Source organism: Pongo pygmaeus, chromosome 20 (genome assembly GCF_028885625.2).
Source record: "Pongo pygmaeus isolate AG05252 chromosome 20, NHGRI_mPonPyg2-v2.0_pri, whole genome shotgun sequence".
NCBI lineage: Eukaryota > Metazoa > Chordata > Mammalia > Primates > Hominidae > Pongo > Pongo pygmaeus.
Window position 1 is genome coordinate 6,928,891 of NC_072393.2, and position 26,691 is coordinate 6,955,581.

The following is a 26,691-nucleotide window of genomic DNA, read 5'->3' on the forward strand; positions in this document are numbered from 1 at the left end:
TGCGGTGAGCCGAGATCATGCCATTGCACTCCAGCCTGGGCAACAAGAGCAAAACTCCATCAAAAAAAAAAAAAAAAAAAAAGAGAAAGAAAGAAAAAACGTAAAAGAAAAAAGAAAAGAAAAGAAAGCAGCCTCAAGTTGGAAGGAAGGAAAAATGGCCAATAGAGGAGTCTGAATTCAAATCTGCAACACCTAGAATACATGGCTTATTTATTCTGTCTTTCTTCAACCGCCATGGACCAGAGAGCAATCGCAACATGACTAGGAATTCGGCACAAGGGTTTCTCAGCTGCCCAGGAATATTGCATTTTACGAAGCCTTTATTCGTGTACATTTGAAATTATGCAAAACAAAAAGTTGCGCTGCATGCACACATTTTGCAACCATGTGAATATCCCTTCATTTTCCCTTTTCCAAAGGAATCACATAACTTCAAAGCCAGCAGGTGGAGTGGATGTACACTACTCTGTTTATATCTATGGAGGAGACATTTGCGTTAATTAAGCAGAAAAGTCCTCAACCCTTTGTCTGCAACCCCAAAAGAAGACCTCACATGATTTTCTTTTCTTTTTTTTATTTTTTTGAGACAGAGTACCACGGCCTCCCAGGCTGGAGTGCAGTGGTGCAATCATAGCTCACTACAGCCTCGAATTCCTGGGGCTCAAGCAATCCTACTGCCTCAGCCTCCTGTGTAGTGGGGAGTACAGCAATGCACCACTATGCTTAGCTAATTTTGTAAATTTTTTGTAGATATGAGGTCTCACTATGTTTTCCAGGGTGTCTCAAACTCCTGGCCTCAAACAGTCCTCTTACTTCAGCCCCCCAAAGTGCTGAGATTATAGGCATGAGCCACCGCGCCTGGTTTGAAATTTCTTCAAATAAATGATGATGACTCTTGACTATTTTAACATTGACAGTCATTAGCATTTAAAATTTTTTTGGAGCTATTCTGTCATAACAATCATCCACACATTTATTAATGTGCTGAAAAACATACCTAAAACCCAGTAACTTTGTAAAAGTAATTAGACATGGTAAAACGAAAAAATGAGTCCGAATAACCCACGTTTTTTGTTTCCAGACATTTGTACTGGGACATGTTCAAGAGGACACTAAGAAAACAAAATGATCTTTAACCCACGTGTACATGCAGGTTCGAAAAGTCTCAGGCAGGCCGGGCTAGGTCGCTCACACCTGTCATTGTAGCACTTTGGGAGGCCAAGGAGGGTGGATTACCTGAGACGAGGAGTTCAAGACCAACGTGGCCAACATGGTGAAACCCTGTCTCTACTAAAAATACAAAAAATGAGCTGGGCGTGGTGGCAGGCGCCTGTAATCCCAGCTACTCCGGAGGCTAAGGCAGGAGAATCTCTTGAACTCGGGAAGCAGAGGTTGCGGTGAGCGGAGATCCCGTCACTGCATTCCAGCCTGGGCAATGAGAGCAAAACCCTGTCTCAAAAAAAATAAATTAATTAATTAAAAAGTCTCAGGCAAAGAAAATGGGGAAAATGTCAGTGTCTTGGACAAAAGAGCCTGTGGAGTGACAATACACCCCTAAGCTGGGATGATAATGCATTTTTGTATTGCAAAATGCAACAGCCTCTTTAATACTGATCCATATGAAAATTGTTGAATTATGTGAATGTGGAGTGTTAATGTAAGATCTTTGGGAGCATAAAATACAGCAGAGAGGCCAGAAAGGGAACTGTGAGCTGAATCCAGATGCCAGTTAGTGAGTTTCTGGCAAGGTGGCAGTAGCTGCAAGAAGAAAATCCCCTTCTCCCGCCCGCCATCTTTAAAATGCATCCTTCGGACACTTCATTGCACGTGCCACACTACTGGACTCTGGATCTAAGAATTCTCCCAAATGTCTTGTTCTTTCTATGAACACAAAAAGCCAAAATAGGTGAATAAGCCTGGACTTTTCACAGGAAAGCTAGAAATAGTGGCATTTGTCCAATCTATGTGTGACCACAGGGGCGCCGTAGACAAACGGAAAGGAGCAGTAACTTCCGGGTCATTGCCATGGCATTTGCCAGGTCAGTTCATCTTTAGCCAAGTAGCAGAGACGAGATGAACCTGTGGCTGCGGTTGCTTGGTTGAATCTGTAGATGATGATGCAGTGCCTCCTTTATGCAAGAATTCTGAGGACTTCCCCACTTCTTCCTAATTGCGGGGAAGATAATAAGGAGAAAAGGTGAAAGAGAAATTAACTAAAACTTCTAACTTGCCCAGAGATGACAAACTAGGATTTCTGTTAGGTCCAAAGCTCAACATCTGACATTACAATTTCCCATCCTCCTCCAAAAAAACTCCACCATCTAATAATGGTTATTTTATTTTATCTTTTCACAAACATTTACAGGGGCTTCCTGTGGTGCCAGGCAGCCTTCTAAGCGCTTAACTTATTTGACATCATTTAATCTTCACAATGAGAAGTGCTACCCTAGCTAAGAAGCTCTCTGTCCCAAATAAAGCTCATATCTTTGTAACAGCTCCATGGTCTTAGCATTCAGGCTGCCGCAAGGGGCAAACCCAGTTTGACGAGTCACAGCACTTAGGAATCCGTGGTTTCTGACCAAAAAGAGTCTCTTCCTAGTCCTCCAAATCTAGATAATTTCACAAACCAGAGGTCGTTTTTATCATACACCGCCTTCAAATTTTTGGTCAAGTGCCAGCTTCTTGTAGTCACCTTATTTAAAACTGAAATCCACCCTGTCATTCCTGGCTGCTCTCCATTGCTCTATTTTTTCTAAAGCATTTATCACTTTCTAACATACCATAAAATTCACTTTTTGGGGTCTGTTGTCAGTCCCCTCACCCAACTAGAATGTTAGCTCTGTGAGGTCAAGGACTACTGTCAATGGGTCCACTGATGGTTCTCCAGCACCTAAACAGTGCCTGGCACATAGCAGACAATAAATATGTGCTAAATGAATGTTGTTAATAAATTCAACTTTTTTTGTTAAATATCCCTTGGATGTTTGTTGAAGGAAGAAATGAAAAGAGAGAGGAAGAGAAGGAGGGAGTGATAGAAAGAATGAAATAGAGAGAAACAAGAGAGAAGGAGGAAGGGAGAAAAAAGATAGATGGTGTAAAAGAGAGTGAGAAAGAAAGAAAACGTAAGGAAGGAGAGGGAAACCAGGAATGAGAGAGAGGAAGAGACTGAGAGAGAGCAAGAAAAAAGGGAGAAAACGAAGGAAGGAAGGAGGGAAGGAGGGAAGGAAGGAAGAAGGGAGGGAGGGAGGAAGGGGAGGAAGGAAGGGAGGGAGGAAGGAAGGAAGGAAGAAAGGAAGGGTGGGTGGGTTCTGGTTTTGGTCTCAAAACCCAGAAACTTCAGCTGCATAATACAGGAACCTAATGCAATTTCTCTTTTCTTTCAGATCAAGGAACCAGAAAGCTTCTAGAGGCATGAGATGTCGGATTCCAATAAGGCACTCAGAAGGAGCTGATCTTACCGTTTTGTTTTGGGTAGTAGAGTGAGACATCTCAGTGCTTTCAGTTTCTACCCCTTTCCGCATCCCACTAAACCACTTTTTGTATTCCATTCGAACCTGGAAATTTGAGTAGAGAGGTCCGTGTTACATCCAGAGCTTGGTTTGGGAGAAAGGATCCTAAAATGGGAGGCTAAAGATAAAGACACCAAGCCCTACTCTCTAGTTTTCCATATAATCTTGGCCATGCCCATGTTGATTCATTTTATTTAAACTCAAACTTCTCAGTTGTAAAAAAGGTGTGTATTAAATATCAGACACTATAGGACTCAATAGATGATGATGATGATGATGATGATGGTGATGAATGTGACTTGATGATGGTGGTGGTGGTAATGAAAGTAATTAAGATGATGATGGTGATGATGAAGGTGATGGTAATGGTGATGATGGTGATGATGAAGGTGATAATGATGAAGATGATGATAAACGTAATGAAATTGATGATGGTGAAGGTGATGGTAATGGTGATGATGGTGAGGGTGATGATGAAGATGATGACAATGAAGGTGATGATAGTGATGATGATAGTGAAGGTGATGATGATGAAGTTGATGATAATGGAACAGACGATGGTAAAAGTAGCGGTGATGATGAAAATGATCATGATGAGGGTGATGATGGTGATGTTGATGAAGGTGATGGTAGTGAAGGTGATGATGAAGGTCATGGTGATGGTGGTGATAGTGATGATGAAAGTAATGTGAAGGTGATGATGAAGGTGATGGTAATGGTGATGATGGTGATGGTGATGATGAAGGTGATGGTGATGATGGTGATGGTGATGATGAAGATGATGAAGGTGATGATGGTGATGGTGATGATTATAAAGGTGGTGGTGATGATAGTGATGATGATATAGGTGATAATGAAGGTTATGGTAATGGTGATGATGGTGATGGTGATGATAGTAAAGATGATGAAGGTGTGATAAAGGTAATGAAGGTGGTGATGGTGAAGGTGATTATTATAAAGATGATAATGGTGATAATGATAAAAGTGACTATGGTGATGATGGTTAGATGATAATGGTGGGGGTGTTGGTGATTATACGATGGTGAAGGTCACCATTTATTGAACACTAGCTATATTCAAGACACTGTATATGCAATATATCATTTAATTCTTACATAAATGGAGTGAGAAAGACATTTCTCCTACCCACAATTAAAGATCCAAAGTTGAGATTCTTGCAGATAAATTGATATGTCCAAGGTCACACAGCCAGGACTCGAAACCTTGTCATCTTACTCAGAGCCCTGACACTAACCATTACAATCACCCATCCTCTGTGATTCCAAGAATTGCCTTCCTCTAACCTCCTTAACATGCTAAAAATGACATTTAAATATTTAATGCTTGACATCATTTCACAAGGACAATTAAATTATATTTTACTTCTTCTGTGAGTGAGAAGTACCAAGCATTAAGGCACTAAAAGATTGAAGAGAAATTAATGACATGTTAAGATAGCCTTTTGCCACTAGCGTCTTAACTGCTGGTAGTTTTATTCAACAGCAAAGGGAAAATGCCAGGAAAATTTGTCCTAATTTTCTATGGAGAGTAAAATTGAAATAACACTCACTGAGACCTTAATAACAACACTAACTGAGATCTTAATGTGTGCTAAGGACTATGCTAGGAGTTTGCACTGATTCATTTAAATCTTCAACCCTGTAATGAAGGCATCACCACATTTGCAGATGAGAAAACTACAGATGATGCTCAAAAAAGATAGGCAGTTTACCCAGAGTCACACAGCCACCTACTCAGTGGAAGAACTGGGATTAGACTTGAAGTCTCTTTGAGTTTGTGGTAGATTGTACCACATATTTCAGCATCACTTCTTGTAGTGCCCCGCACTACAGGAGGATTATTCATCCCCTTCTTGGTGAACTGAGGTATGGTCATGTGACTTGCTTTGACCAATTAAATGAGAGCAGAACAGAAGTGCGTCACTACTAGGTAGAAGCTTTAAGAGAGCTAAGCTGTGCTTTCCCGTAATCTCCTTTTCCTGTGTCATGAAACCATCAATGTTCTAAAAAGAGTGCCACACCTTCAGCCTGCACCCCAGAGGAAAGACGATGTGGGTTAAGTCACAGTTATGTAGCACAAGCAAGAAATAAACATTTATTGTTTTAAGTTGCTAAGATTGAGTGTGGGAGGCAAGGGGCTATTTGTTATTGCAGCATAATCCACTTTATCCTGACTGATCCATGCTCTTCAGGATATGTTATGATGCTAACCAGATGAAACCCACAGTATATAGCATACCCCAGCAGCACCTAAACCCTCATTCCCAAATCAAGACAGCCCCAAAATACAATTATAAAAGGTCAGGGAAGAGTGAGAACGTGAACAACCATTCAATTAGACTTTGGGACTAGGCTGATGACAGACAAAATAATTAGCCTTACCTGGCGATTAAGGAGACAGTGTACCACAAACAGCAACACTCCCTGAAGGGTGTTGATGATGGTGAATGAGTATGCAATGATTGATCCAATCGTCTTCCCTACTTCTTCAACCATAAAAAAACCAAGGCCCCAAGAACAGCCCAGGATAAATAGCTGAGAAATGGCTTTAAATGTCATGACTCTGCAGGGAATAAAAGTAATAATAACTACGGTTTACCAGGTATTCACTACAAGTGCTAATTAAATGCTCTGTGTACATTCCCTTATTTAAATCTCACAACAGCTTCATGCAGTTAAGTGACGTATACAACAAGGTCACACAGCTTGAGGATGAAGTGGAACCCATGACTTCAGTCACGGCAAATCACTGAGAATAGTGCTTTTTCCCCACCGTTGAAAATAATTTGATTTTTCTGCATGCCTTCTGCCTAGATTTTTTGGAAGATTTATGGGAAAATGCCTTCTAGAAATTTGTATTTAAAAATTTGAATAATGGTGAATTCCTGACTTTTGAACATAACATAGTGTTGGGTTTCTTCACACAAAATATATTGTGTTTCATATAATGGAGTGGGATTGTTGATGGCAGCTGGCTGGGAGAGCAGATGAGTGTGTGTGTGTGTGTGTGTGACTTCACTTTTTACTTTTTGTGTTACCCCCTGGGAATATAAACTCTCTGAGGGCAGGGATTTTGGTCTGTTTTACTCACTGCTTTATCTCCAGTCCTTAGAATAATGCCTAGCACATAGTAGATACTCAATAAATATTATGGTTTGTGATAAACTTGCTAATTAGTCCTTCCTCTTCCTAATTTGGTTCCTAGGTTTTCCACAACTGCTATCTAGCTTGGTGATTTTTCTTACATCTAGCCCTCCTTCCATTTGCACTTACAGAAGGATATATACTTATAGAAAAGACAGAAAACCTACCTATGTCTACATTTAGGAGACAGCATAATCACTGGTATATGAGGATTCTCCCATGACAACTTTCTTTTTGGCCTAAATGGTGCCATATGGCTTCATCCCCACTGACCATAGCCAGTTGCCCCAGAGTAGACACCTGACCTATAAGGAGTCAGTCAATCCATTTTCCCCCCAGCCAACCAGATTTTCTCTCTTAAGCATTTGAAGTAAGAGGCTTGGAGAATGGACCTGTGAGGCCCCTTTGAGGTGGCTCTGCCCTGTTCATCAGCTGTGGGAAGTCAGTCTGCAGGGAGAAGAGGACAGAGCCAAGGTGCAGGAAAGGGAGACATAAATATGCAATTTTTTTTTTTGAGATGGAGTCTTGCTCTGTTGCTCAGGCTGGAGAGCAGTGGCACAATCTCGGCTCACTGCAACCTCTGCCTCCCGGGTTCGAGCGATTCCCTTGCCTCAGCCTCCCAAGTAGCCAGGACTACAGGCGTGTGCCACCACCACGTCTGGCTAATTTTTGTATTTTTAGTAGAGACGGGGTTTCACCATGTTGGCCAGGATGGTCTCGATCTCTTGACCTTGTGATCCACCCGCCTTGGCCTCCCAAAGTGCTGGGATTACAGGCGTGAGCCACCACGCCCAGCCAGATATGCGATTCGATAGCACAATGGTTAATTCTGGAGCTTAGGAGGCAAAGGGACTCAAGTGGATGGGGGCTTCTAACAGATCTGGAACAAGTCTCTCAACAACTCTTTCCCAGCCTCCCCTTCCTGCCATGATGTCTGAAATTTCTAGAATCCAAGTCCTTCCTATTGAAAGAGCACAATGTTTCCACCATGTCAGTGTTAACCTCGGATTTATTACTTAGGAAATAGACGAGATAGTTAATCTCTACCCCAAAGTGTGACATTAACCTAGTGTAGCACAACAGGGTAACTGTCTATTCACCAGCAAGAGGAAGAGGTTGGCAGCAGGGCATGACTGCTGGGATGAGGTCAGACATGGAGCTTGCTGTTTGCAGTTCTAAGGAAGAAGTGAGCTCTTAGAGGGTAAGGAATTGAGAAATAGGGGGATGGGGAAACACCAAGAAGGGTGGCACTTTGACCCTCAAGAATTGAAGAAACCAAGTTTAAGAAATGTCAGACTGGTCTGATAAGTAGAGGAGACTTGAGACAGGGTCTGAAATTAGACAGATAGTCCTTTAATTTTCATGCACATGACTCACCAATGCAAGATCCTTACCCACTCTTGGGTAAGGTGAGCTGTGGGCTCATATTATCAATGAAGGTATTAGTAGCAATCACCCCATGGGTTGAAAGTATCAGCACGCCATGAAATAATATTGATAAATGTCCAGCATCTATCAAGATTCTATTGAATATTAGCTTTTGTCATCATTATTTTTAATAGTGTAGATTGGTACCCATGAGAACTGAGTTTGTACAACCAAAGAACATGGAATCCAGGTCGGGCACGGTGTGGTTCATGCCTGTAATCCCAGCACTTTGGGAGGCTGAGGTGGGTGGATCATCTGAGGTCAGGAGTTCGAGACCAGCCTGACCAATATGGCAAAAGCCCGTCTGTACTAAAAATACAAAAATTAGCCAGGCATGGTGGCGTGTGCCTGTAGTCCCAGCTACGCAGAAAGCTGAGACAGGAGAATTGCTTGAACCCAGGAGAATTGCTTGAACCTGGGAATGGGAGGTTGCAGTGAGACGAGATGGTGCCACTGGACTCTAGCCTAGGTGAAAGAGTGAGACTCAGTCTCAAAAAAAAAAAAAGGAAAAGAAAAGGAAACAAAACGGAGTCCAGGGGTATATGGGCTCTTGGTGGAGTGAGAGGAGGATGTTGATACTCTTGGAATTAATTTCATAATAAGAGTATGTTATACAAAAGAGGCACTTGATGAATGTTTATTTTTCTTTTCTTTTTTTTTTTGAGACCGAGTCTCGCTCTGTTGCCCAGGAGGGAGCACAGTGACATGACCCATAGCTCACTGCAGCCTCAACCTCCCCAGCTCAAGTGATTCTCCCTTTGCAGCCTCCGAAATAGCCGGGACTGCAGGCGCACGCCACTATGCCCAGCCAATTTTGTAAATTTGTTGTAGAGACAGGGGTCTCAATATGTTGCCAGGCTGGTCTTGAGCAGCTAGACTCAAACAATCCTGTCACCTCAGCCTCCTCAAGTGCTGGGATTACAAGTGTGAGTCACTGCACCCAGCATGAATATTTATTGAATAAGGAAATGAAGTTACCTGAAAATCAGAGTTTCTATTTCTTCTATAAATTGTCCTTCACATGCTCTTTATCACGTACCAGGATAATTTATATCATATTTCTGCATAGGTTCTTTCTTTCCCAAAAGAGCAGCCATGTAGGAACAATGTGTGGGTACCACTGATTCTGATGCCTTCTTACCTGGTGTCCTGAATGGTGGAAACTTCTTTATTGAGGGAGGAAAGTTTGCTTCTCAAAATCCACAGAACTTGGAAGTAGAACACCAGGTTTATCTGTGGGAACCGCATGAAAAAAGTGACTTGGAATTTTCTTCTGGAGCCATTTTATACAATCTAATTTGAGGAGGGCCTAAGAATCTTTTCCCAAAAGACACAGGTTTTATAAAGATGGTATGCACATATGTTCTGGTCTATTACGTACAACACACAGCATATACCCTGTAGCATTTGGTGCTTAATTAGGTAACTATCCAATTTATCATTCAAACCAGGACACTTTGAAAGTGGAAAGGTGCTATTGATGTCCCTACCAGGGAACAGGTATCATCAGAAAGTTTCTGGCAAACAGGAAACCATGTCACCCTGTGTAGAGAGGCCAACCATTAAATATTTGTTGAATGGAATGAGTAACAGTATTTTGAAAAGAAGTCCCAGGAGAAGTGATATTATTACATCAAAGCAACAAGTGAGCCAGGAGGAATCCAAGGAAAGAAAAGTGGAGACAGTACTTTCAGGAAGAGGGGCTGATCACATTAAGCTGTATTTCTTATCTTCATCTCATTTCCCCTTAGATAAGAAAAACATTTTGTATGCTTGGTCAACCTAAGGCGGGCACACCCATAAATAATTATCACCTACCAAGATAATGACTGCTACTGGCCCCATGAAGCTCCAGATGAATCCTTTATCAAGCTTGAGCCAACAGCTGTTGAGAGAGAGAGAAGCATTAGCTGCCTCTTCCTTGGGAGAAGGCAGAGAGCTTGAATACAGGCTCCTGGGGCAAGATGTGAACAGGGCCAGGAGTTACTTCGCTCAGAATCCTGAATTTTAGATGGAGCCAGATGTGAGCTCTCATTTGATGCAGATGCATGCTCTGAGGCTGAGTTTTTTCAAGTGTATAATAGAACTAATCAAAGTACTGGAAAGATTAAATGATGACTGTAGCTCTCTACTGAGGCTTGAAGTCAGGGAATGTCTGTTCTCTGGCTTCGTTGTTCTCCTTCTAAATAGTGTTGATCATTCTAGGTCTTTTCCCTCCTTTATCTAAACTTCAGAATCAGTTTGTCAATATCCACAAAATAATTTTCTGGGAATTTGATTTGGAGTGTGTTGGATCTATAGATCAAGTTGGGAAGAACTGCCATCTTGACAACGTTGAGTCTTCTTATCCATGAACATAGAATATCTATTTGGATATCCTTTGATTTTTTTTATCAGAATTTTGTCACTGCCTTCATATAGAACTTGTAGGAAAGATTAAATAAGATAATGTGCTTAAAGTTTTTGAGTACAGTTCCTAGCAATGAGTTAACAGTAATAAATATAGATAGCAAGTCGATAATTATTGCTATAATGAGAAAGAGAGTAAAAACAATAACTACAGCTACAAAAACTAACTCTAATTAAGCATATTCCATGCACCAGATACTCTGTTGTCCAAATAATTTGTATTCTTTCTTGGCTTATGATGGCAAAGGTAGCATACGTTATTTTTAAAGGGAAGCTGAGAGCCTGAATCTCTTAACATTCAGTAGGCAGAAAAGCTTCCAAACTTAAGTTCTATCCAAAGGGTTGCCAACTATGGCCCATGGGTCTGATCCAGCCCGCCACTTGCTTTCATAAGTTTTATTGAAAGACAATCAACTCATTCGGTTACATATTGTCAATGCTGCTTTCACACTACATGGGCAACGTTGAGTAGTCACCTCAGAGACCTTGTGGCCAGAAAAGCCAAACATATTTACCATCTGGCCTTTTATTGAAAATGTCAGTTCCAAATCTTTGCTATTGTGAATAGTGCCACAATAAACATACGTGTGCATGTGTCTTTATAGCAGCATGATTTATAATCCTTTGGGTATATACCCAGTAATGGGATGGCTGGGTCAAATGGTATTTCTAGTTCTAGATCCTTAAGGAATCGCCACACTGTCTTCCACAATGGCAACCCAAATGTCCATCAATGATAGACTGGATTAAGAAAAGGTGGCACATAGACACCATGGAATACTGTGCAGCCATAAAAAAGGATGAGTTCATGTCCTTCATAGGGACATGGATGAAGCTGGAAACCATCATTCTGAGCAAACTATCGCAAGGACAGAAAACCAAAGACCGCATGTTCTCACTCATAGGTGGGAATTGAACAATGAGAACACTTGGACACAGGGTGGGGAACATCATACACTGGGGCCTGTCATAGGGTAGAGGGAGGGGGGAGGGATAGCATTAGGAGATATACCTAATGTAAATGATGAGTTAATGGGTGCAGCACACCAACGTGGCACATATATACATACGTAACAAACCTGCATGTCGTGCACATGTACCCTAGAACTTAAAGTATAATAAAAAAACAAACACCAAATTTCCATCTTCCATAATAGAAAAAAATCAGAAGGGAGTACCTAAAATTGTAATTAAAAAAAATAAAAATAAAATGTTGGTCAACTCCTTTACCATTCTATCTCCAGCATTCTGGTAGGACATAGAGTTCAAGCTGGAAACAAAGCATTTCTTTGACTTTAAGAGGGACAACATTGGGAGGCCGAGGCAGGCAGATCATCTGAGGTCTGGAGTTCAAGACCAGCCTGGCCAACATGTTGAAACCCCGGTGAGCAAGACTCCGTCGCAAAAAAAAAAAAAGGGACAACAGTAACATACATGATGTTTTAGTGTATGCACAACCTACTTCCTAACCCAAGCACCATTAACAAAATATTAACTTCTTCAACTAACTGTTGTGTGTTGAGTTTTGCAAGCTTCATTGGTGAAGCAATAAAACATGGCTATTCAGACTATTTCCTTGAAAATTCTGACTTACTTGCCTTGCAGCTCTGACTTTGGGGAAGTTTATGAAATGCACTCGGGCCCAGGTGTCCTGTGCATAAGAAAATAAACTGCTGACGTCATAGGGTAATGGTGAGAATGGCATGAGCTACTGCATAGAGGAAGCACCATTTCTGATGCACCATAGGGCTTTGATAGTTTTAATATTGGTGTTATTCTTTACATCTTGGAGATTCATCTCAGCCCATTCCACCTACTCTTTCAGAATCCAAGAGGACATGGTAGCTCATGGGTTCTTAATATAGGGCTCTGAATTTGCTTTTTTTTTTTTTTTTTTTTTTTTGAGACAGAGTTTTGCTCTTGTTGCCCAGGCTGGAGTGCCATGGTGCAATCTCGGCTCACTGCAACCTCCGCCTCCCGGGTTCAAGCGATTCTCCTGCCTTAGCCTCCTGAGTAGCTGGATTACAGGCACCCACCACCACGTCCAGCTGATTTTTTGTATTTTTAGTAGAGACAGGTTTCACCATGTTGGCCAGGCTGGTCTTGAACTCCTGACCTCAGGTGATCCGCCCATCTCGGCCTCCCAAAGTGCTGGGATTACAGGTGTGAGCCACTGCGACTGGCCAGAATTTGCTATTCCTGTCCCTGAATTAACTGAAATTTTATTCAAAATTTTGTTTATATGCACATTTCTCTGAGGAAAGGGGCTTTGGTTTTCAACAAAATTCTCAAAAGGAACCAACCTTAAAGATGCTGAGAACCACTGCTCCAGGGATTTTCAAGAGAAAATAGAATTCAGGCTTAAGGAAGGACTGGTTTGAAGTATAATTGGCAATTAAAAGATGGACTAAGGGCTGAGCGCGAAGGCTCACGCCTGTAATCCCAGCACCTTGGGAGGCCGAGGCATGTGGATCACCTGAGGTCAGGAGTTTTGAGACCAACCTAGCCAACATGGTGAAACCCCGTCTCCACTAAAAATACAAAACTTAGCCAGGCATGGTGGCAGGTGCCTGTAGTCTCAGCTACTTGGGAGGATGAGGCAGGAGAATCACTTGAACCTGGGAGACGGAGGTTGCAGTGAGCCAAGACCTCACCATTGCACTCCAGCCTGGGCAAGAAGAGCAAAACTCCGTCTCAAAACAAACAAACAAACAAAACAAAAAAACAAAAAAAAAAAAGATGGACTAAGAAAACATCTTGATTTTAAGTCATCCAGGAGCCATTGCCATTGCTACTACCATCATAAAGACACATTATGCTTACTGAGTAAATGTTCCATAATTTTGGGGTCCGACTATTGCTGACACAGCAATAATCACAGCTGGGATCCCGTAGCCTAAAGGGTACATGAACCTCTTCTTGAATCTGCCCGTGCTGGTGTAGTTGGCCACCCTGAGGTTCCTGACGGTGAGGAAGAGGTGCAGCCCTTCCAGGAGCATCCAGGTGAAGCAAGCCAGGTAGAGGAAGTGCAGCAGCCCTGCAATGATGGAGCACAGCACCTGGAGGGAACAGAAGAGTTAGGGGTGTGCAGCAGATGTGGTCTGTACCTGATTATATATGCTCAGCACTTAGCATTTCCTGGATGTGGCCTGGAATTTCAATTTGGGCACCTGTAACATTTTGCCTGGGGGCTACACATTTTCTGAGGACTTCTGCTAGCCATTAAAGTCTGTTTACATCATGCATAGAGCAGGGTAGAAACCCAAGGAATACATGTCGCGGGAACAGCCCCCAAATGTATAATAAACAAAAATTGGTAGAATCTACCAATCTAAGACATGTGCTCTACACTGCCCCCTGGAGATCCTCAGTGGAATTGAGCTCCAAATGTCCATAGTGGAAATATCTATTGGCTAGGTGCGGTGGCTCACGCCTGTAATCCCCAGCATTTTGGGAGGCCGAGGTGGGTGGATCACCTGAGGTCAGGAGTTTGAGGCCAGCCTGGCCAACATGGTGAAATCTCATCTCTACTAAAAATACAAAAAATAGCCAGGTGTGATGGTACACGCCTGTAATCCCAGCTACTTGGGAGGCTGAGGCAGGAGAATCGCTTGAGTCCGGGAGGCAGAGGTTGCGGTGAGCTGAGATTGCGCCATTGCACTCCAGCCTGGGTGAAAAGAGTGAGACTTCATCTCAAAAACGAACAAAAAAAAATTTCATGTGCTCATGTTCTAATCCCCAGTATCACTGAATGTGAGTGTACTTGGAGACAGGGCTCTTCAAGAGGTCATTAAGTTAAAATAAGTTCAGATATGTGGGCCCTAATCCAATACAAGTTATGTACATCTAAAAATAGATTAGGCCGAGGAGAGTGGATCACCTGAGGTTGGGAGTTCAAGACCAGCCTGACCAACATGGAGAAACCCCATCTCTACTAAAAATACAAAAATTAGCCAGACGTGGTGGCTCACGCCTGTAATCCCAGCTACTCTGGAGGCTGAGGCAGGAGAATCGCTTGAACCCAGGAGGCGTAAGTTGCAATGAGCTGAGATTGTGCCATTGCACTCCAGCCTGGGCAACAACAGCGAAACTCCATCTTAAAAAATAATAATAAATAAATAAAAATTTAAAAATAGGAGATTAGAATGCAGACACACACAAAGGGATGACCAAGTGAGAACACAGGGAGAAGACAGTCATCAACAAGCCAAGGAGAGGGACCTCAAAAAAAGCCAACCCTGCTGACATCTTGATCTCAGACCATGGGCCTCCAGAATTGTGAGAAAATTAATTTCCATTGTTTAAATCACCCCGTTTGTGGTACCTTGTTATGGCAGCCAGAGCAAATGAATATACTATTATAGAAGTCATGCTTCATGATTTCTCATAATTCTCCAGATGTGTTCACAGACACAAAATTTTCCATTCCATGTGCAGAATAAGGCTTCCATTTCTAATCGTGATAACATAATGAGGACGAGATTTACCCTCCCACATTAAACAACTAAATGCTAAATGACATGTATGACATTATGAGTTACAGATATTGCAGAATAGGCATTGAATATTTATGTTTACAGTGATCTCTAAAAGGAGGGAAAGGCCGGACAAGGTGGCTCACACTTGTAATCCCAGCACTTTGGGAGGCCAAGGCATGTATCACCTGAGGTCAGGAGTTCGAGACCAGCCTGGCCAACATGGTGAAAACCCGTCTCTACTAAAAATACAAAAATCAGCCAAGTGTGGTGGCATGTGCCTATAATCCCAGCTACTTGGTAGGGTGAGGCAGGAAAATCACTTGAACCCGGGAAGTGGAGGTTGCTGTTAGCTGAGATCAAGCCACTGCATTCCAGCCTGGGTGACAGAACGAGACTCTGTCTAAAAAAATAAAAATAATAAAAAAAGAAAAACAGAAAAACAAACCTACCCTGTCAACACATAGACTGTAGACTTCTGGCCTCCAGACCTGTGAGACAATAAATTTATATTGCTTAAGCCGCCCAAATGGTGGCTCTTCATTATGACAGCTCTAGAAAACGGAGACAGAGACCAAGTTATCTAGAATTTATGAGGCAGGCCGGGTGCAGTGGCTCACGTCTGTAATCCCAGCACTTTCGGAAGCTGAGGCGGGTAGGTCACCTGATGTCAGGAGTTCGAGACCAGCCTGGCCAACATGGTGAAACCCCGTCTCTACTAAAAATACAAAAAGAAAAAAAAAAATTAGCTGGGCATAGAGGCAGGCACAAGTAATCCCAGCTACTTGGGAGACTGAGGCAGGAGAATCACTTGAACCTGGGAGGTGGAGGTTGCAGTGAGCAGAGGCTGTGTCATTGCACTCCAGCCTGGGCAACAAGAACAAAACTTTATCTCAAAAAGAAAAAAAAAAGAATTTATGAGGCAAAATACCACAGGGTAGGGAGCTACAGTGGGGTTGGGAAGGGGGGAAGGGGAGAGATTGGCAGAGGGTTTGATTACTTATCAGCAAATGCTTGCAAAGAGACTAACCAAAACTAGGAGAAGGCTCCTAAAAAGGAGTAGGCAGAACAATCTTCTGAGTTCACACAGAACTGGAAATAGCTTTTTCCTATTGTCCAAATGGTTTGTTCCTATTACCCAATTTTACCTGAAGTTCTTTGTGTTAGGGGAGTCTGATATACAGATTCCCTGTATGTTAGAGCAGATTTTCTGTAAACAGGCTCTCTGTATGTTAGAGCAGACTCTCCTAACATCCAGAATTTCAGGTAAAATTATCAGGAGAGTATTATATCATTAATGGGACCAAATGAGCCCTAGACGAAAGAGAATTCCGTGACCACTCTATCCAATCTTAGAATCAAGACTTGAATGTATCAAACTGTTTCCGAGTCACTTAATTATGTCCCCTCAAAAGCCTAAAACTGTTTAAAGAATTTTTTTGAAAAGATACAGCACTCATAATTTAAAATTCACCAAGAATGGCATTCAAACAAAAAATAGCAGCATGCAACAAAGCAGGTAAATCCAATCAGGTAATATACACACATCCTACTAGGTTTCTGTCTGTTCAGAAACCCTGACTAACACAACCTCTCAACTACCAAATCCAGCAGTCTCTCCACTTGGCGTTTCTGTTTGTTTTTGTGTGTTTGGTTGGTTTTGTTTTGTTTTGTTTTTTTTTGAGACAGAGTCTTGCTCTGTTGCCCAGGCTAGAGTGTAGTGGCGTGATCTCAGCTCACTGGAACCTCCATCTCCCGGGTTCAAGCGATTCTCCTGCCTCAGCCTCCAGAGTAGCTGGGATTACAGGCGCGTGCCACCACGCCCGGCTAATTTTTGTATTTTTAGTAGAGACGGAGTTTCACCATGTTGGCCAGGCTGGTCTGGAACTCCTGACTTCGTGATCCACCCACCTTGGCCTCTCAAAGTGCTGGGATTACAGGTGTGAGCCACCGTGCCCGTCCTTCTACTTGGCCTTTCAGCAGAGGCTGATCAACCTAGTTAGCATTTTCTGTCCTTCGATGTCCTGGACACTCATCTATCCAGGAATTCTCACCTGCTTATTTTTGAGTCTTCTCGTATATCTCGTGTATCTTCCTCCTCCCAATCTTAAGATTACAGGCGTGAGCCACCGCGCCTGGCCTGAATTTGCTTTTCCTGTCCCTGAATTAACTGAAATTTTATTCAAAATTTTGTGTATATGTACATTTGTCTGGGAAAAAGGGCTTTAGCTTTCAACAAAATTCTCAGAGGGATCTGACCTCAAAGATGCTGAGAACCATTGCTCTAGGATTTTCAAGAGAAAATAGAATTCAGGCTTAAGGAAGGACTGGTTTGAAGTATAATTGGCAATTAAAAGGTGGACTAGGCTGGTGTGACTTCTAAGCCTCTGTGTCCCCATCCGGAATGTGGAGACTGTGGCTCCTACATCCTGGTGGTCCCTACCTCATAGACGTTTGCAGAGGGCCTGGCACCTGTGAAGACCCTCCTTACCGAGTGGCCTGCATTCTGAGAGCGTGGTCTCAAGGACTCTGGAGAGAATTATGGACAGACCATGTGTGGAACTCTCCTCCTCCTGTTCCAACGCCCCCTCTTCCTCTTCCTCCTCCCTCTACCGCCTTCTTCCTCCTCCACAGAGCTTTATTCTTAATCCATTTTACATATAACTGATCATTATTTCTGTAGCTTGAAGTGTCTCCTTCATGTAGAAAACTCCAATATCCCTTTCACCTGCCTCAATCTCTCCTGAGCTCAAAATTCCTATTTCCAATTTTCTATTGTATGTCTCAATTCCAGTGTCTGGCCAGCACCTCTAACTAACAGATTTAAACCCGAATTCATTCTATTTCTCGCTCCAAGTCTGTTCCTCTTTCTCGCCATCCATCTGCCCAACCTCCCAAATGGGAAACCTCTAATTCATCCTTATTTCTGCTTTCTCGCACACACACCACTTCCACATCTATTTGGGCCTCAAGTCTTACCAACTCCCCTTACAAACATTTCTAAAATCTAGCCCACTTCCTCTAGCAGTGTTCATGTTTTTATTTTTTTATTTCATTTTATTTTTTGAGATGGAGTCTCCCTCTGTCACCCAGGCTGGAGTGCAGTGGCACGATCTCTGCTCACTGCAACCTCCATCTCCCGGGTTCAAGCAACTCTCCTGCCTCAGCTTCCCAAGTAGCTGGGATTACAGGTGCCCACCACCACGCCCAGCTAATTTTTTGTATTTTTAGTAGAGACGGGGTTTCACTATGTTGGCCAGGCTGGTTTTGAACTCCTGACCTAGTGATTCACCCACCTCGGCCTCTCAAAGTGCTGGGATTACAGGCATGAGCCACCGCGCCCGGCCCATATTTTTATTAACTCCCACTTAGACTATTCATAACCCTATTGCTATTTTTTCTGCTGCTAGTTTCATCTCACTCCAGTTATCTTTACCTTCAACTTTTGCTGTCCTGAGAAGTATTTTCTGTCATTCCCAGCTTGAAGTCCTTTCCACTGCTGCTTTGAGCAGGGTTAGGAAATCAGTGGCTTTGGGCCAATTCTGGCCCAGTATCTGTTTTTATAAATAAAGTTTTATTAGCTCATGGCCACACACATTCATTTACTTTTATCTGTGGCTGCTTTTTTTTTTTTTTTTTTTTTGAGACAAAGTCTCGCTCTGTTGCCCAGGCTGGAGTGCAGTGGTGCAATCTTGGCTCACTGCAAGCTCCGCCTCCCAGGTTCAAGCGATTCTCCTGCCTCAGCCTCCCGAGTAGCTAGGATTACAGGTGCCCACCACCACGTCCAGCTAATTTTTTGTATTTTTAGTAGAGGCGGGGTTTTACCATGTTAGCCAGGCTGGTCTCAAACTCCTGACCTCAGGTGATCCACCCACCTCAGCCTCCCAAAGTGCTCGGATTAGGCGTGAGCCACCGCACCTGGCCTCAGCACATGTTTCTAAGCTGTGAACTCTATGGGGAAAGTAAGTGAGGTAGTTCCCCTAATCCCCTAATTATTAAAGTATTCACAACACAATGCCTGACACACAGTAGGTATTTTAAGGCTATCCATCAAATGAATAAATAAATAAAATAAGAGGTAGGATTTTAGAGCATTATATAAAAGCATATATTTTCAAGATGACTAAGTCAACTCCATCTTAACCACAATATTATTTTTACAGTTTTTAAAAACATTATTTGAAAATTTTATCAGAGAAGCAATTAGTACCTTCTGAGCACTTAACTATGGGTGAGCACTGACCAAATTGCTTTGTAAGTATTAACTCTTATTATTATCTCAATACTCAGAGACAAACAAATTTTAAGGGCCAGATTTTAAGCTTTGCAGTCAAATCTCTATTGCAACTACACCATTCTGCCATTGTAACATAAAAACAGCCACAGACAATATGTAAATGAATAGATGAGGCTGTGTTTTAATAAAACTTTATTTACAAAAACAGAAGGTGGGCGAGATTTGGCCTGAGGAGTGTGTCTTCCCAACCTCTGCCTATTTTCAAATTAAACACCAAGAGGTTAAAATCTGGCCCCCAAATCTCACAGCAAGTAAAAAATAAAATTGGATTTGAACCTAAACTATCTCCAGAAAATGTACTTACTCTTAACCATAAAACTATACTATTTCTTAGGAAAAAAAATTTAAATATAAACAGAGTGCTTTTGTAACTTTCTAGCTGTGTGATCATAGTGTTTTAGGGTTAACAGGAGACTTAGAGAACCATCTAGCTTTAAATCTTCTTGGATAATATGATGGCCAGGATCATGATAAAGATAAAAGTGAACATTGTTCTCTGAGTGATTAATTCATAATCTTTTATGTTTTATCTTGCTAAGTTCTTACTAAATCCTATGACTAGGCCCCTGTTTTGCAGAGGAAGTTTAAAAGGGGGAAGCCACAAGAGATCTATTGTAAAACATGGTGATCATAGTTACATGGTAACAATGTACGTATTCTTAAAAACTGCTAAAAGAATACGTTGTTAGTGTTCTCATCACAAAAACACACACACACACACAATAAAGCTGAGTATGTGAGGTAATGCAAATGTTAATTAGATCAACTGAGCCATTCTACAACATGTAATATTTCAAAACATGCTGTACAGAAAAAAAAATATGTCATACATATAGTTTGTATTTTTCAGTTTAAAAATTAAATTTAAATTAATTAAAAGGGGAAGTCACTTCAACAGGTCTTACAGCAAGTAAGGTGAAGAGCTGCGATTCAAGCGCAGATCAGTGCAGCAAACCCACTGCCCACCAAAAATGTAAGCCTCTTCCCCACCCTCAAATCCAGAGTATAGATTTGTCACTAGGAAGTGGCTTCCCAGACAGAGACCACATTTCGCAGCTGCCCTTGCTGTTATGTGTTATCATGTGACTGAGTCCTAGCCAATAGAGTGTGAGGGGAAGTGATATGCACCACTTCGTGATGTGGCACATATTAATCTCCCCCAGGGGAACTCAGCCATGTTCTTTTCCCCGTCCCGGTTGGCTGAAATGTGAACACTAGGATGACCTTGGGAGCTGTGTATGGAAAATGACAGCGCCTCCCTCAACCTGAGGGTGCAGGATAGACACTCTTCAGACCTGTTTGCTCACCCTCTACTGATACATAAGGAAAAAATAACTCCTACTGTGGCAAGGCTGTGACATTCTGGAGTTGATCCTAACAACCGCTAATGTTACCCTATTTAATACCGTCATCCTGACACTCCATCACTTTGCTAAATGGCCCCTCAGAATGTAAAGGTCTTATTCCAACTTATATAGGAGGACAACTGAAATGGAGCTCATACGTTTCCTCTCTACATCATCACTGCTGACTAATGCCTTGCTCTCCATCTTCTTGTGGGACAAGATGGCTGGATTCATTATGACAATGAGGTAATTTGGGTAAATTACCTACCTCAGGCTCAGTTCTGTTGATGCCCGTCAGGAACAGGAGGTGAGCCAGGAAGAGGCAGAGGGAGAGCTGTAGATGGAGGGAGGTGCTGGTGTTCTGGATGGGCTGGCACAGAAGGAAGGTGAGGATGGCCAGGAAGAGGCACAGCAGAGAGATGGTCAGCCCCACCTGGGTGATCACGGTCAGCACAGGGTCCTCCTGCAAAACACCAAAGGGGGAATCCATTATAGTGTCCAATGGTGTTGTTATGTTCCTGAGGTAGTGTCAGATGGGCTTCCTAGTTCAGTCCCTGAAACAATTGACTTACCTCTCTGAGACTTAGTGTTCTCATCTTCAAAATGAGGGCAGTAATAACACTCATCACACAGGAATGTTAAAAACCAAAACAACTAGACCAGTGCTGGATACAGCTCTTAACAAATGACTAATGGGAGTTAGTGTATAAATACCCCAGCTCCATTGCTGCTCAGATAGAATGACCCAGAGATGTGAGTTCTACACTGACTCCCAGAGTCCCCCAGAGGGAATAAATTCCAGTTACCTATGGTGGTAACTGGCTTGATAATGCTGTCTGCACTGACATCTGTCTTACTTCCATCTCATTGTCTCAGTCCCCCACTAGTGTTTCCTGTAATCCCCTTTCAAGTAAGCTACTACCATTTGACTCCTTGTCTTAGAATCTTCTTTTTCTTTTTCTTTTTTTTTTTTTTTTTCACATGGAGTCTTCCTCTGTCACCAAGGCTGGAGTACAGTGGCATGATCTCGACTCACTGCAATCTCCACTTCCTGGGTTCACCCAATTCTCCTCCCTCAGCCTCCTGGGTAGCTGGGATTACAGGTGTGCACCACCATGCCCAGCTAATTTTGTATTTTTAGTAGAGACGGGGTTTCATCATTTTAGCCAGGCTGGTCTCAAACTCCTGACCTCAAATGATCCACCTGCCTTGGCCCCCCAAAGTGCTGAGATTACAGGCATGAGACACCATGCCCGATCTTTAGAATCTTTTAGTAAGAAATGCAGAGGGTGACTAACAAATTCTGGGACATACACAGGTTCACAGGAATTAATCTTGGTACCTTGGGGGCAAGAGCCACGAGGACAGCAAAGCTGGACAGATGGAAGCACTTGCATTTGGTGTAAGAACCGTTGCTGTACACATGAGAGCAGCCCTCCGTGGACCAGCCACCTTCCTCCAATCCCTCCCAGTAGACACAGATATGTTTTGTTCTCTTGTCACCAGGCTGGAAAGAGAATAGTATGAAAGTGGGTCTCTTCCTCGTTTTATTTTTATTTTATTTTATTTTATTTTATTTTATTTTATTTTATTTTGGGACAGAGTCTTGCTCTGTCGCCCAGGCTGGAGTGCAGTGGTGCGATCTCAGCTCACTGCAACCTCTGCCTCCCAAATTCAAGCAATTCTCCTGCCTCAGCCTCCCAAGTAGCTGGGACTACAGGTGCACACTACCATGCCTGGCTAATTTTTGTATTTTTAGTAGAGGTGGGGTTTTGCCGTGTTGGCCAGGCTGGTCTTGAACTCCTGGCCTCAAGTGATCCACCTGCCTCGGCCTCCCAAAGTGCTGGGATTACAGGCATGAGCCAACATGCCAGGCATATTATTTCAACTTTACAGGTTAATCACAATGCACAGTGTTGGAAACTGGATCGGAAATACCCTTGTAGGGGATGAGTTTCACATCACCACGCCTGCAGTGGGTTTATTTTCCATCTATTCTGCCCCTCTCTGCTCAGCTCAGCACCCTGGGGTTGACCCTCTGAATGGCTTCGCCAGCTTCCTTGCTATTTATAGAACCAAAGAGAGGCATCGGTGAGACTCACTGGGTGAGAGAAGAGAGAGAAATAAAGTATTTCTTCCCTGTGCCCTTTCTGCTTTGAGCCATCTCCATTTTCTGCAGAGCGATCCCTCATTCCTGCCTCCAGCTTCCACTGAGCTCAATAAAGCTTCTCCTCCATTGCCTTTTGGCTTCAACGTGAGAATGGCATCTCACTGTGGCAAGCTCTGGATGCCTCAACACTTCATTTCTTCCCAAGCTTTATTGAAGTGTGATTGACAAAGGAAAATTTATATTTATACGTTTTGATAGATGTATACATTTTTAAATGATTACCACAATGAAGCTAACACATCCAACACCTCACATATTTGTGTGTGTGTGTGTTTGTGTGTGTGTGTGTGTGTGGTGAATACACTTGTGATGCACTCTCTCAGCAGATCTCAAGTGTACAATACATTACTAAGTGTAATTACATTGAGTGTTGTACATTAGGCTGGGCGCGGTGGCTCACGCCTGTAATCCCAACACTTTGGGAGGCTGAGGCAGACAGATCGCCTGAGGTCAGGAGTTTGAGACCAGCCTGGCCAACATGGTGAAACCTCGTCTCTACTAAAAATACAAAAATTAGCCAGGCATGATGGCAGGTGTCTGTAATCCCAGCTACTCAGGAGACTGAGGTGGGAGAATCATTTGAACTCAGGAAGCAGAGATTGCAGTGAGCCAAGATCTCGCCATTGCACTTCAGCCTGGGTGACAAAGTGAGACTCTGTCTCTTAAAAAAAAAAAAAAAAAAAAAAAAAAACTACTATTGGCCAGGCATGGTGTCTTACACCTGTAATCCCAGCACTTTGGGAGGCTGGGGTGGACGGATTACCTGAGGTCAAGAGTTCGTGACCAGCCTGGCCAACATGGTGAAACCCCGTCTCTACTAAAAATACAAAAATTAGCTGGGTGTAGTGGCACACTCCTGTAATCCCAGCTACTCCGGAGGCTGAGGCAGGCGAATTGCTTCAGCCCGGGAGATGGAGGTTGCAATGAGCCGAGATGGCGCCACTGCACTCCAGCCTGGCCGACAGAGCGAGACTCTGTCTCAAAAAAAAAAAAAAAAAAAAAACTTCATTCATCTATTGACAGATACTTAGGCTGTTTCCATATCTCGGCTAGTGTGAATAATACTGCAATAAACATGAGAGTGCAGTTATCTCTTTGAGATCCTGATTTCAATTCTTTTGGCCACATACCCAGACGTGGAATCGCTGGAACAGACGATAATTCTGTTTATAACTTTTTGAGAAGTCTCTGTACTGTTTTCCATAGTGGCTGTACCACATTACATTTTCATCAGCAGATCTATAAGGGTTCCTCTTTTTTTTTTTTTGTTTGCCACATACTGGTATTTTAAGTTTTTGGTAGTAGCCATCCTCACTGTGGTGAAGCAAAATCTCACTGAAGATGCCTCAGCGTGTCTTGTGTGTTCTCTTCCTTCTGAATTCCGTTTCCTACTTGGGAAGCTGACCGCACCTGCTCACGCTTTAAGATACTGCGTGGAGACCCAGCCCTGGGTGTTTCTCACCTGATCATGGTGAAAAGTCAGGAACACAGGTTCAGACAGGGAAATTTTTTCCTTCAAACCGATGGTGCCACTCACAACATGGGAGTTCAGTTTTACTTCCTGCATCCCTTTTCTTTTACTAAAAAAGGATGCATTCAGAATATCCCCAAGAGATTGATACGTGATAAGAGCAACTGCAGTGCTCTCTGAGAAAAAAATGGAAAAGAAATACTGTTAGTGGCCATCCATAATTTGGAGAGAAAGTACAGTACTCTGTAATGTGAGGGTCGTAGGGCAGGCAATGAATGGCTAAAACTGCCCTTGGAAATCCCTTAAATGCCGTTCAATACACTGTGTGTCGCTTGGGGTGCAGCATTTTTGTCTATGTAATATGTATTATAATGCCCCATACATTATAAGCGGTATATGTGCAAAATATGCTCTTCAGAGTCCTAAAAACATACGAGCCCTTGAGCATTACAACCAGAGTTGTGAGGCAAGATGCTTGTCCTCAGAAGAGCACATGGAACTCATGCAGGCTAAGAAAACCACACTCTCTCAGCCTTCACCTCGAGCTCACTCTGGGGTACCTAATTTAGTGGAAAGGTATGCAGAATGACCCACTGTATTTAATTAACTCACTCATTTTTTCTCTTTCTCATCTTGTCACCCTTCCTCTCCCTGTCTTCCTTTTCCCCCTCCCCTTTTCATGAAGCCACAGTTTAATGTATAGAGGTTCAGGCCAGGCACGGTGGCTCACACCTATAATCCCAGCACTTTGGGAGGCTGAGGCAGCTGGGTCATCTGAGGTCAGGATTTTGAGACCAGCCTGCCCAACATGGCAAAATCCCATCTCTACTAAAAATACAAAAATTAGCCAGGTGTGGTGGCGAGCGCCTGTAATCCCAGTTACTTAGGAGGCTGAGGCAGGAGAATCACTGGAACCCAGGGGGCGGAGGTTGCAGTGAGCTGAGATGGTGCTACTGCACTCCAGCCTGGGTGACAGAGTGAGAATCCGACTCCAAAAAAGAAAAAAAAACTATCATGGAGGTTCAGTGCACACAGGACGCCCGTATGATGGGAGTGTTTCCCAAATTGCAGTTATCTACGTGCTACCATCCCATTTTTGACCAAAGCTACTTATCATCTGTATTTCTATTTGCTCCATTTAAAAAATCCAACTCGGTCGGGCGTGGTGGCTCACGCCCGTAATCCCAGCACTTTGGGAGGCCGACGCGGGCAGATCATCTGAGGTCAGGAGTTCGAGACCACTTTGGTCAACATGGTGAAACCCCGTCTCTACTATAAATAGAAAAATTAGCCGGGCGTGGTGGCATGTGCTTATAATCCCAGCTACTTGGGAGGCTGAGGCAGGAGAATTGCTTGAACTCGGGAGGCAGAGGCTGCAGTGAGCTGAGATTGTGCCACTGCACTCCAGCCTGGGCAACAGAGTGAGAGTCAGTCTCAACAACAACAAAATCAACTCATTTTTAGATCCCTTTCCTCCCTTTCCCTACTCTACAGCTCACAGTAAGGAGTGAAGATTAATGAATAACCAGGAATTTTTTGGAGGAAATGCAGCAGATATTTCATTTTTAAGGTAACCGGGTTTTTCTCTTTGAAATAGTTTATATGCATTCATTCATTTATGTTTCATGGAAATATTTATTTATCCTCTACTGTGTGCCAGACATTCTAGGAATTATTATACAGCGGTGAACAAAACAGACAAAACCCCTGCCATCAGAGAGCTAATGATGTCGTACTGAGAGAGATTGGCACCAACAAATAAATAAATTGGAAAAAATACATAGTGCAGGAGATTTACAGAGACTTCAGGTGATGAGATAAAGTGTGGGTGAAACACTATGCTGTGAAGGTAAAACCCAGCCTGTCACCTGCTTTTGTAAATAAAGTTTTATTGACATACAGCCACACTCCTTCACTGACACATCATCAATGGCTGCTTTCACACTCTGATGGCAGAGTTGAGTAGTTATGACAAAGGTCATCTGGAACAAAAAGCCTAACATATTTACTCTCTGGACCTTGTAGAGAACATTTGTTTTCCAATCTGTGGTAAAGAACAAGACTGGGTGGCTCTTTTAAAAAGGGTGTTCATAAACGCTTCTCAAGGAAGTGTTCAAGGCAATCTGACGCCATTGAGTGTTACCTTTTCAGACCATCACATGGAAACAGAGCATGCATCAGCCAGTCCCTTTTTTTTTTTTTTTGAGACAGAATCTCACTCTGTCACCCAAGCTGGAGTGCAATGGCACGATCTCGGCTCATTGCAACCTCCGCCTTCTGGGTTCAAGCAATTCTCCTGCTTCATCCTCCCGAGTAGCTGGGATTACAGTCACGCTCCACCATGCCTGGCTAATTTTTGTGTTTTTAGTAGAGACGGGGTTTCTCCATGTTGGCCAGGCTGGTCTCAAACTCCTGACCTTGT

General features: G+C 42.9%; 1 protein-coding gene across 1 annotated transcript in view; it reads right to left on the reverse strand.

Moving 5' to 3' along the window:
* Positions 1 to 304: 304 nt before the first annotated feature.
* Positions 305 to 26,691, reverse strand: part of LOC129020447 (putative adhesion G protein-coupled receptor E4P) — a 43,635-nt gene continuing 17,248 nt past the window's right edge. The window contains exons 8-17 of the mRNA XM_054464762.1: positions 24,261 to 24,445; positions 21,971 to 22,135; positions 20,897 to 21,091; positions 13,334 to 13,569; positions 9,920 to 9,986; positions 9,243 to 9,334; positions 5,912 to 6,092; positions 3,459 to 3,554; positions 2,080 to 2,166; positions 305 to 476 (exon numbers count right to left, since the gene is read on the reverse strand). Coding sequence (XP_054320737.1) covers positions 471 to 476; positions 2,080 to 2,166; positions 3,459 to 3,554; positions 5,912 to 6,092; positions 9,243 to 9,334; positions 9,920 to 9,986; positions 13,334 to 13,569; positions 20,897 to 21,091; positions 21,971 to 22,135; positions 24,261 to 24,445 — 1,310 coding nt within the window. The 3' untranslated portion in view covers positions 305 to 470. The remainder of the gene's footprint in view (positions 477 to 2,079; positions 2,167 to 3,458; positions 3,555 to 5,911; positions 6,093 to 9,242; positions 9,335 to 9,919; positions 9,987 to 13,333; positions 13,570 to 20,896; positions 21,092 to 21,970; positions 22,136 to 24,260; positions 24,446 to 26,691) is intronic.